Source organism: Gobio gobio, assembly GCF_949357685.1.
Source record: "Gobio gobio genome assembly, chromosome: 24".
In the NCBI taxonomy this organism is placed as follows: Eukaryota; Metazoa; Chordata; class Actinopteri; order Cypriniformes; family Gobionidae; genus Gobio; species Gobio gobio.
In genome coordinates, this window is record NC_137120.1 from 1,074,919 (window position 1) to 1,086,752 (window position 11,834).

The 11,834-nt window shown below is 44.6% G+C and overlaps 1 protein-coding gene across 1 annotated transcript in view; it reads left to right on the forward strand.

Annotated features, from left to right (window-relative positions):
• The first annotated feature begins 89 nt into the window (after positions 1-89).
• Positions 90-11,834, forward strand: part of nuak2 (NUAK family, SNF1-like kinase, 2) — a 27,717-nt gene continuing 15,972 nt past the window's right edge. Inside the window, exon 1 of the mRNA XM_079807776.1 lies at positions 90-321. Within this exon, the coding sequence (XP_079663902.1) occupies positions 154-321 (168 nt within the window). The 5' untranslated portion in view covers positions 90-153. The remainder of the gene's footprint in view (positions 322-11,834) is intronic.

The window sequence follows — 11,834 nt, forward strand, 5'->3', positions numbered from 1 at the left end:
GAGGGCGGTACTTACCGTCAGAGACACGCCTACTGAGCGGAGCCCCGCCCACACGCGCCTGTAGTCCGGGCGATCAGCGCGCGCCGCGCATTCATTGCTCTGCACGCGGCCATGAGCGCTCGTGTTCCGTGATCTGCGCGTGTTCGGCGGCTCATGGAGGGGGACGCGTCCGCACGGGCTCCGGTGGCTCCGGTGAAGCGTCAGGCGGTGAAGAGGCACCACCACAAACACAACATCAAACACCGGTACGAGTTCCTGCAGACCCTCGGGAAGGGCACGTACGGACGGGTGAAGAAAGCCATGGACCGGTCCGGTAGAACGGTGAGAGATCACGGCTGTCATATTAATGACGGCTTCATAAACATCTCATGATTAATAACACCATCACACTCGATACATGCATCTCCACTGATAATATAGTGCAGCTTTATTACTCATGAATAATATTAGAATATCATTCATATTAAATTATGTACGACGGATGCTTGATGTGTCTATCACATAATTATATTATCATAAATTACTCATAAATAATAAAATCAATCAATAATTACAGAATTGATAAATCTTTATACGTGGTAATTTAGTATTCATGAACGTGTTGTAATTATGAATAATATTCATTCATATCATTAATATTAAATTTGGATACATGTATTTTTTGTACAGCTGATGTGTTTATTAGATTTATGACAGTTTAATTCTTATTTTAATTACTCATAAATAATAAAATCAATCAATAATTTAAAAAATAAATCTTATAAGTGGTAATTTAATATTCATGAGTGTGTTGTAATTATGAACATTATTATTAATATTAAATCATTTGGATAAATCTAATATTTTATAGTTTTTTGTACGACTAATGTGTTTATTAAACTCATCACTATTTTAATACTACTTTTATTATACATTACTCATAAATAATGAAATCAATCAAGAATTAATCAATCTTAATGCGTGGTAATTAAGTATTCATGAATGTTGTATTGTATTATAATATTAATATGAAATTATGTGCGACTGATGCGTGATGTGTCTATCACACTTTTTTAATACTAATTATAATATTACAAATAATAAAAAACACCAACACATTTAAGAATTAATACATATTTATGCGTGGTAATTTAGTGAATGTGTTGTAATTATGAATTTTATAATATCATTAATATTAAATAATTTGGATAATTCTAATATTTTATAGTTTTTTGTACGACTGATGTGTTTATTAAACTCATCACACTATTTCAATACTAATATTATTATTATAAGTTACTTATAAATAATAAAATAAAGACCACAGGTTTAAAGAATAAATCAAATCAATCGGTCATTTATTATTCATGAGTGTGTTGGTGTTATTTATGAATAATATTAGAATGTCATTCAATTATTTGATACATTTGGATAAATATAATATATTTATGTACAGCTGATGTGTTTATTAGATTTATGACGGTTTTACTACTAATTATAATATTATGACAGCAACACATTCATAAATAACACATAAAATCAGTCAATAATGAATGTTTAACTGCTCGTTGAATATTCATGAATGTGTTATTGTGTCATGAATATTAAATGATTGGGAGAACGTTGTTTTTTGTACGACTAATGTGTTTTATCACAGTATTTGAATATATAAAGCAGAATCTGTGTAGAGTGTGTGTAGAGTGTGTGTGTAGAGTGTGTGTGTGTGTGTAGAGTGTGTGTGTGTAGAGTGTGTGTGTGTAGAGTGTGTGTGTAGAGTGTGTGTGTGTGTAGAGTGTGTGTGTGTAGAGTGTGTGTGTAGAGTGTGTGTGTAGAGTGTGTGTGTAGAGTGTGTGTGTAGAGTGTAGAGTGTGTGTGTAGAGTGTGTGTGTAGAGTGTGTGTAGTGTGTAGAGTGTGTGTGTGTGTGTGTGTGTGTAGTGTGTGTGTGTGTGTGTAGAGTGTGTGTAGTGTGTAGAGTGTGTGTGTGTAGTGTTGTTGAGAGAGTTTGTGGGTTTGTGAAGCTTCAGGAACCGGTTCTGCCAGCTCTCATGCGCCCGCAGCTCCATAACCTGCACTCTCTCTCTCTCACACACACACACACACACACACACACGCCGCGACCCCTGAGGGTCACCCTTCTACAGCGCGACCCCTGACCCCTGACAGTGAGAGCGAGTCCGTGTTATGATGTTTATCAGTGAAATACAGCAGCTCATGATCCGTCAAAACAGCCACGCCTTCACCAGAGGAACAAAAACACCACCATTCAAACCGTTTAACCATTACAGTCGTACGACAGTCAGATTGTCATTTGAATTGTTAAAGTCAGTTTAATATCATTTAAGCTAACATTACTTTACAGCCAATTTAATTATACTTAAACTGAAAAAAAAAAAACAGAACATTTCATTCTTTTAATATTTGATAAATATGTAATATTACATAACAAGATTCAATTCAAGTTTTAAAATTCAGTTTAATATAATTTAAGCTCTTTCAAAATTAATTTAATTATTCTTAAACGTCATTTTTACAAACAAAATTTTTACTTTGAAAATAAATCTCATAATTTCAGAAATAAATGTATCCTATTATACATATTTTTAATGGAGAACAAAAAAAAACTGCACAATTTTGCTAGATTTATTTCAATATTTGATAAATATTGAATTGACTTAAAATAAGATTATTTGTAATAATGTGTGCTCTTAATAATTCTTGTCGGAGAGTAAATAAATATCTCCAGCCGTTTCTCTTCCTGAATAAACTGATGAGCACAGAAATGCTGAGTGTGTGTGTGTGTGTGTGTGTGTGTGTGTGTGTGTGTGTGTGTGTGTGTGTGTGTGTGTGTGTGTGTGTGTGTGTGTGTGTGTGTGTGTGTGTGTGTGTGTGTGCGTGCGCTGGGATGTTGAAGCGTTTGGAGCAGTGTATGAACACTAAACGTGTGCTGTAAACATTGAGGTGCATTCTGGGACGTGGCTGAACTGGTCTGGCGTGTATGTAAATGAGCCTCCTCAATCCCAGTCCATGGCTGATGTAGAGCTGGGACAGGGAAGCAGGAAGAGCTTCTCCTCAGATCATCAGGGCTTTCCCTCCAGAGTTTATCCGCACACATCTCCAGAGTTTCCTGTCATCGAGACGCTGACCCGCAGGACTCATTGTTTGGTGTGGCGTCACTTTCCCTCGGGCTCAGGTTTGCAGGAAGGAAGGATTGTGATTCTCAGGAAAGAGAGAGAGAGAGAGAGAGAGAGTTGTGTGGGCGAGTCGGGACACGTCTCACTGATAACCGCCTCAGACACTGATGCCACGCCCGTCGGTTCGGCTATTTATAGAGCTTCCCTCAAAACACACGTGACGAGCAGTTTATCGTGACCCCTGACCTCTTCTTTAGTGGAGCTACACAAACATGTTTATTATGACTGAAGCTGACACAGTACAGTCAGTTACTGAAGTTACTAATTAGTTACAGTTACTACTTATTAAGAAGTAATTGAATTACTTTAACAATTACTGTATATTAAAAGTAATTTGTTACTAGGGAAAGTAACTTTTAAGTTACTTTATGTGCTTTTTAAGTGTAAATATGAACAGTACTGACCACACGCATCGCCACAAGTGAGTAGAAAGTCAACACGCATCGCCACATGTGAGTAGAAAGCCAACACGCATCGCCACATGTGAGTAGAAAGCCAACACGCATCGCCACATGTGAGTAGAAAGCCAACACGCATCGCCACATGTGAGTAGAAAGCCAACACGCATCGCCACATGTGAGTAGAAAGCCAACACGCATCGCCACATGTGAGTAGAAAGTCAACACGCATCGCCACATGTGAGTAGAAAGCCAACACGCATCGCCACATGTGAGTAGAAAGACAACACGCATCGCCACATGTGAGTAGAAAGTCAACACGCATCGCCACATGTGAGTAGAAAGTCAACACGCATCGCCACATGTGAGTAGAAAGACAACACGCATCGCCACATGTGAGTAGAAAGTCAACACGCATCGCCACATGTGAGTAGAAAGTCAACACGCATCGCCACATGTGAGTAGAAAGACAACACGCATCGCCACATGTGAGTAGAAAGTCAACACGCATCGCCACATGTGAGTAGAAAGCAACACGCATCGCCACAAGTGAGTAGAAAGCCAACACGCATCGCCACATGTGAGTAGAAAGTCAACACGCATCGCCACATGTGAGTAGAAAGTCAACACGCATCGCCACATGTGAGTAGAAAGCCAACACGCATCGCCACAAGTGAGTAGAAAGCCAACACGCATCGCCACATGTGAGTAGAAAGTCAACACGCATCGCCACATGTGAGTAGAAAGTCAACACGCATCGCCACATGTGAGTAGAAAGCCAACACGCATCGCCACATGTGAGTAGAAAGCCAACACGCATCGCCACATGTGAGTAGAAAGTCAACACGCATCGCCACATGTGAGTAGAAAGTCAACACGCATAGCCACATGTGAGTAGAAAGCCAACACGCATCGCCACAAGTGAGTAGAAAGTCAACACGCATCGCCACAAGTGAGTAGAAAGCCAACACGCATCGCCACAAGTGAGTAGAAAGTCAACACGCATAGCCACATGTGAGTAGAAAGCCAACACGCATCGCCACAAGTGAGTAGAAAGTCAACACGCATAGCCACATGTGAGTAGAAAGCCAACACGCATCGCCACAAGTGAGTAGAAAGCCAACACGCATCGCCACATGTGAGTAGAAAGCCAACACGCATCGCCACATGTGAGTAGAAAGTCAACACGCATCGCCACATGTGAGTAGAAAGCCAACACGCATCGCCACATGTGAGTAGAAAGCCAACACGCATCGCCACATGTGAGTAGAAAGTCAACACGCATCGCCACATGTGAGTAGAAAGTCAACACGCATAGCCACATGTGAGTAGAAAGCCAACACGCATCGCCACAAGTGAGTAGAAAGTCAACACGCATCGCCACATGTGAGTAGAAAGTCAACACGCATCGCCACATGTGAGTAGAAAGTCAACACGCATAGCCACATGTGAGTAGAAAGCCAACACGCATCGCCACAAGTGAGTAGAAAGCCAACACGCATCGCCACATGTGAGTAGAAAGCCAACACGCATCACCATATGTGAGTAGAAAGACAACACGCATCGCCACATGTGAGTAGAAAGTCAACACGCATCGCCACATGTGAGTAGAAAGTCAACACGCATCGCCACATGTGAGTAGAAAGACAACACGCATCGCCACATGTGAGTAGAAAGTCAACACGCATCGCCACATGTGAGTAGAAAGCAACACGCATCGCCACAAGTGAGTAGAAAGCCAACACGCATCGCCACATGTGAGTAGAAAGTCAACACGCATCGCCACATGTGAGTAGAAAGTCAACACGCATCGCCACATGTGAGTAGAAAGCCAACACGCATCGCCACAAGTGAGTAGAAAGCCAACACGCATCGCCACATGTGAGTAGAAAGTCAACACGCATCGCCACATGTGAGTAGAAAGTCAACACGCATCGCCACATGTGAGTAGAAAGCCAACACGCATCGCCACATGTGAGTAGAAAGCCAACACGCATCGCCACATGTGAGTAGAAAGTCAACACGCATCGCCACATGTGAGTAGAAAGTCAACACGCATAGCCACATGTGAGTAGAAAGCCAACACGCATCGCCACAAGTGAGTAGAAAGTCAACACGCATCGCCACATGTGAGTAGAAAGTCAACACGCATCGCCACAAGTGAGTAGAAAGTCAACACGCATCGCCACATGTGAGTAGAAAGTCAACACGCATCGCCACATGTGAGTAGAAAGTCAACACGCATCGCCACAAGTGAGTAGAAAGCCAACACGCATCGCCACAAGTGAGTAGAAAGCCAACACGCATCGCCACATGTGAGTAGAAAGACAACACGCATAGCCACATGTGAGTAGAAAGTCAACACGCATCGCCACATGTGAGTAGAAAGTCAACACGCATCGCCACAAGTGAGTAGAAAGTCAACACGCATCGCCACATGTGAGTAGAAAGCCAACACGCATCGCCACATGTGAGTAGAAAGCCAACACGCATCGCCACATGTGAGTAGAAAGCCAACACGCATCGCCACATGTGAGTAGAAAGCCAACACGCATCGCCACATGTGAGTAGAAAGCCAACACGCATCGCCACATGTGAGTAGAAAGCCAACACGCATCGCCACATGTGAGTAGAAAGCCAACACGCATCGCCACATGTGAGTAGAAAGCCAACACGCATCGCCACATGTGTGTAGAAAGTCAACAAGCATCGCCACATGTGAGTAGAAAGCCAACACGCATCGCCACATGTGAGTAGAAAGCCAACACGCATCGCCACATGTGTGTAGAAAGTCAACAAGCATCGCCACATGTGAGTAGAAAGTCAACACGCATCGCCACATGTGAGTAGAAAGTCAACACGCATCGCCACATGTGAGTAGAAAGTCAACACGCATCGCCACAAGTGAGTAGAAAGTCCACACGCATCGCCACATGTGAGTAGAAAGTCAACACGCATCGCCACATGTGAGTAGAAAGCCAACACGCATCGCCACATGTGAGTAGAAAGCCAACACGCATCGCCACATGTGAGTAGAAAGACAACACGCATCGCCACATGTGAGTAGAAAGCCAACACGCATCGCCACATGTGAGTAGAAAGCCAACACGCATCGCCACATGTGAGTAGATAGTCAACACACATCGCCACATGTGAGTAGAAAGTCAACACGCATCGCCACATGTGAGTAGAAAGCCAACACGCATCGCCACAAGCGAGTAGAAAACCAACACGCATCGCCACATGTGAGTAGAAAGCCAACACGCATCGCCACATGTGAGTAGAAAGTCAACACGCATCGCCACAAGCGAGTAGAAAGCCAACACGCATCGCCACATGTGAGTAGAAAGTCAACACGCATCGCCACATGTGAGTAGAAAGCCAACACGCATCGCCACGTGAGTAGAAAGTCAACACGCATCGCCACATGTGAGTAGAAAGTCAACACGCATCGCCACATGTGAGTAGAAAGCCAACACGCATCGCCACATGTGAGTAGAAAGTCAACACGCATCGCCACATGTGAGTAGAAAGCCAACACGCATCGCCACATGTGAGTAGAAAGTCAACACGCATCGCCACATGTGTGTAGAAAGCCAACACGCATCGCCACATGTGAGTAGAAAGCCAACACGCATCGCCACGTGAGTAGAAAGTCAACACGCATCGCCACATGTGAGTAGAAAGTCAACACGCATCGCCACATGTGAGTAGAAAGCCAACACGCATCGCCACAAGTGAGTAGAAAGACAACACGCATAGCCACATGTGAGTAGAAAGACAACACGCATAGCCACATGTGAGTAGAAAGCCAACACGCATCGCCACAAGTGAGTAGAAAGCCAACACGCATAGCCACATGTGAGTAGAAAGCCAACACGCATCGCCACATGTGAGTAGAAAGCCAACACGCATAGCCACATGTGAGTAGAAAGACAACACGCATAGCCACATGTGAGTAGAAAGCCAACACGCATCGCCACATGTGAGTAGAAAGCCAACACGCATCGCCACATGTGAGTAGAAAGTCAACACGCATAGCCACATGTGAGTAGAAAGCCAACACGCATCGCCACAAGTGAGTAGAAAGCCAACACGCATAGCCACAAGTGAGTAGAAAGCCAACACGCATCGCCACAAGCGAGTAGAAAGCCAACACGCATCGCCACAAGCGAGTAGAAAGACAACACGCATGTAAACTAGCATAGTGATGCGTGAAGTGTGTTATATCTATGGGTTTTATAATAGGCAAGACAAGTGTTGATTTGAGAGGCTAAAGCGTTGGGTCTATTCCCTCTCAGTCAAAATATTTAGTTACATGTGCTGAAAGTAGTGGAATTACAGGAGCGTGTTACTCCCAACACTGATCTCAGAGCACCAGAACACGAGTGTGTTAGTCTCAGAGCACCAGAACACGAGTGTGTTAGTCTCAGAGCACCAGAACACGAGTGTGTTAGTCTCAGAGCACCAGAACACGAGTGTGTTAGTCTCAGAGCACCAGAACACGCGTGTGTTAGTCTCAGAACACCAGAACACGAGTGTGTTAGTCTCAGAACACGCGTGTGTTAGTCTCAGAACACGAGTGTGTTAGTCTCAGATCACCAGAACACGCGTGTGTTAGTCTCAGAGCACCAGAACACGAGTGTGTTAGTCTCAGAACACGAGTGTGTTAGTCTCAGAGCACCAGAACACGAGTGTGTTAGTCTCAGAACACGAGTGTGTTAGTCTCAGAACACGAGTGTGTTAGTCTCAGAACACGAGTGTGTTAGTCTCAGAACACGAGTGTGTTAGTCTCAGAACACGAGTGTGTTAGTCTCAGAACACGAGTGTGTTAGTCTCAGAACACGAGTGTGTTAGTCTCAGAACACGAGTGTGTTAGTCTCAGAACACGAGTGTGTTAGTCTCAGAACACGAGTGTGTTAGTCTCAGAACACGAGTGTGTTAGTCTCAGAACACGAGTGTGTTAGTCTCAGAACACGAGTGTGTTAGTCTCAGAGCACCAGAACACGAGTGTGTTAGTCTCAGATCACCAGAACACGAGTGTGTTAGTCTCAGATCACCAGAACACGAGTGTGTTAGTCTCAGAGCACCAGAACACGAGTGTGTTAGTCTCAGAGCACCAGAACACGAGTGTGTTAGTCTCAGAACACGAGTGTGTTAGTCTCAGATCACCAGAACACGAGTGTGTTAGTCTCAGATCACCAGAACACGAGTGTGTTAGTCTCAGATCACCAGAACACGAGTGTGTTAGTCTCAGAACACGAGTGTGTTAGTCTCAGATCACCAGAACACGAGTGTGTTAGTCTCAGATCACCAGAACACGAGTGTGTTAGTCTCAGATCACCAGAACACGAGTGTGTTAGTCTCAGAACACGAGTGTGTTAGTCTCAGAACACGAGTGTGTTAGTCTCAGAACACGAGTGTGTTAGTCTCAGAACACCAGAACACGAGTGTGTTAGTCTCAGAACACCAGAACACGAGTGTGTTAGTCTCAGAACACGAGTGTGTTAGTCTCAGATCACCAGAACACGAGTGTGTTAGTCTCAGAACACGAGTGTGTTAGTCTCAGAACACCAGAACACGAGTGTGTTAGTCTCAGAACACGAGTGTGTTAGTCTCAGATCACCAGAACACGAGTGTGTTAGTCTCAGATCACCAGAACATGAGTGTGTTAGTCTCAGAGCACCAGAACACGAGTGTGTTAGTCTCAGAACACGAGTGTGTTAATCTCAGATCACCAGAACACGAGTGTGTTAGTCTCAGAACACGAGTGTGTTAGTCTCAGATCACCAGAACACGAGTGTGTTAGTCTCAGAACACGAGTGTGTTAGTCTCAGAGCACCAGAACACGAGTGTGTTAGTCTCAGAACACGAGTGTGTTAGTCTCAGAGCACCAGAACACGAGTGTGTTAGTCTCAGAGCACCAGAACACGAGTGTGTTAGTCTCAGAACACGAGTGTGTTAGTCTCAGATCACCAGAACACGAGTGTGTTAGTCTCAGAACACGAGTGTGTTAGTCTCAGAACACGAGTGTGTTAGTCTCAGATCACCAGAACACGAGTGTGTTAGTCTCAGAACACGAGTGTGTTAGTCTCAGAGCACCAGAACACGAGTGTGTTAGTCTCAGAGCACCAGAACACGAGTGTGTTAGTCTCAGAACACGAGTGTGTTAGTCTCAGATCACCAGAACACGAGTGTGTTAGTCTCAGATCACCAGAACACGAGTGTGTTAGTCTCAGAACACCAGAACACGAGTGTGTTAGTCTCAGAACACGAGTGTGTTAATCTCAGATCACCAGAACACGAGTGTGTTAGTCTCAGATCACCAGAACACGAGTGTGTTAGTCTCAGAACACGAGTGTGTTAGTCTCAGATCACCAGAACACGAGTGTGTTAGTCTCAGAACACGCGTGTGTTAGTCTCAGAACACGAGTGTGTTAGTCTCAGATCACCAGAACACGCGTGTGTTAGTCTCAGAACACCAGAACACGAGTGTGTTAGTCTCAGAACACGAGTGTGTTAGTCTCAGATCACCAGAACACGAGTGTGTTAGTCTCAGAACACCAGAACACGAGTGTGTTAGTCTCAGAACACGAGTGTGTTAGTCTCAGATCACCAGAACACGAGTGTGTTAGTCTCAGAACACGAGTGTGTTAGTCTCAGATCACCAGAACACGAGTGTGTTAGTCTCAGAACACCAGAACACGAGTGTGTTAGTCTCAGAGCACCAGAACACGAGTGTGTTAGTCTCAGATCACCAGAACACGAGTGTGTTAGTCTCAGATCACCAGAACACGAGTGTGTTAGTCTCAGAACACCAGAACACGAGTGTGTTAGTCTCAGATCACCAGAACACGAGTGTGTTAATCTCAGATCACCAGAACACGAGTGTGTTAGTCTCAGATCACCAGAACACGAGTGTGTTAGTCTCAGATCACCAGAACACGAGTGTGTTAGTCTCAGAGCACCAGAACACGAGTGTGTTAGTCTCAGAACACCAGAACACGAGTGTGTTAGTCTCAGATCACCAGAACACGAGTGTGTTAGTCTCAGATCACCAGAACACGAGTGTGTTAGTCTCAGATCACCAGAACACGAGTGTGTTAGTCTCAGAACACCAGAACACGAGTGTGTTAGTCTCAGAACACGAGTGTGTTAGTCTCAGAACACGAGTGTGTTAGTCTCAGATCACCAGAACACGCGTGTGTTAGTCTCAGAACACCAGAACACGAGTGTGTTAGTCTCAGAGCACCAGAACACGAGTGTGTTAGTCTCAGAACACCAGAACACGAGTGTGTTAGTCTCAGATCACCAGAACACGAGTGTGTTAGTCTCAGAACACGAGTGTGTTAATCTCAGATCACCAGAACACGCGTGTGTTAGTCTCAGAACACCAGAACACGAGTGTGTTAGTCTCAGATCACCAGAACACGCGTGTGTTAGTCTCAGAACACCAGAACACGCGTGTGTTAGTCTCAGAACACCAGAACACGCGTGTGTTAGTCTCAGAACACCAGAACACGAGTGTGTTAGTCTCAGAACACCAGAACACGAGTGTGTTAGTCTCAGAACACGAGTGTGTTAGTCTCAGAACACCAGAACACGAGTGTGTTAGTCTCAGAACACCAGAACACGAGTGTGTTAGTCTCAGAACACGAGTGTGTTAGTCTCAGATCACCAGAACACGCGTGTGTTAGTCTCAGAACACCAGAACACGAGTGTGTTAGTCTCAGATCACCAGAACACGCGTGTGTTAGTCTCAGAACACCAGAACACGAGTGTGTTAGTCTCAGAACACCAGAACACGAGTGTGTTAGTCTCAGAACACGAGTGTGTTAATCTCAGATCACCAGAACACGAGTGTGTTAGTCTCAGATCACCAGAACACGAGTGTGTTAGTCTCAGATCACCAGAACACGAGTGTGTTAGTCTCAGAACACCAGAACACGAGTGTGTTAGTCTCAGATCACCAGAACACGAGTGTGTTAGTCTCAGAACACGAGTGTGTTAATCTCAGATCACCAGAACACGAGTGTGTTAGTCTCAGATCACCAGAACACGAGTGTGTTAGTCTCAGATCACCAGAACACGAGTGTGTTAGTCTCAGAACACCAGAACACGAGTGTGTTAGTCTCAGATCACCAGAACACGAGTGTGTTAGTCTCAGATCACCAGAACACGAGTGTGTTAGTCTCAGAGCACCAGAACACGAGTGTGTTAGTCTCAGATCACCAGAACACGAGTGTGTTAGTCTCCGAGTGTGTT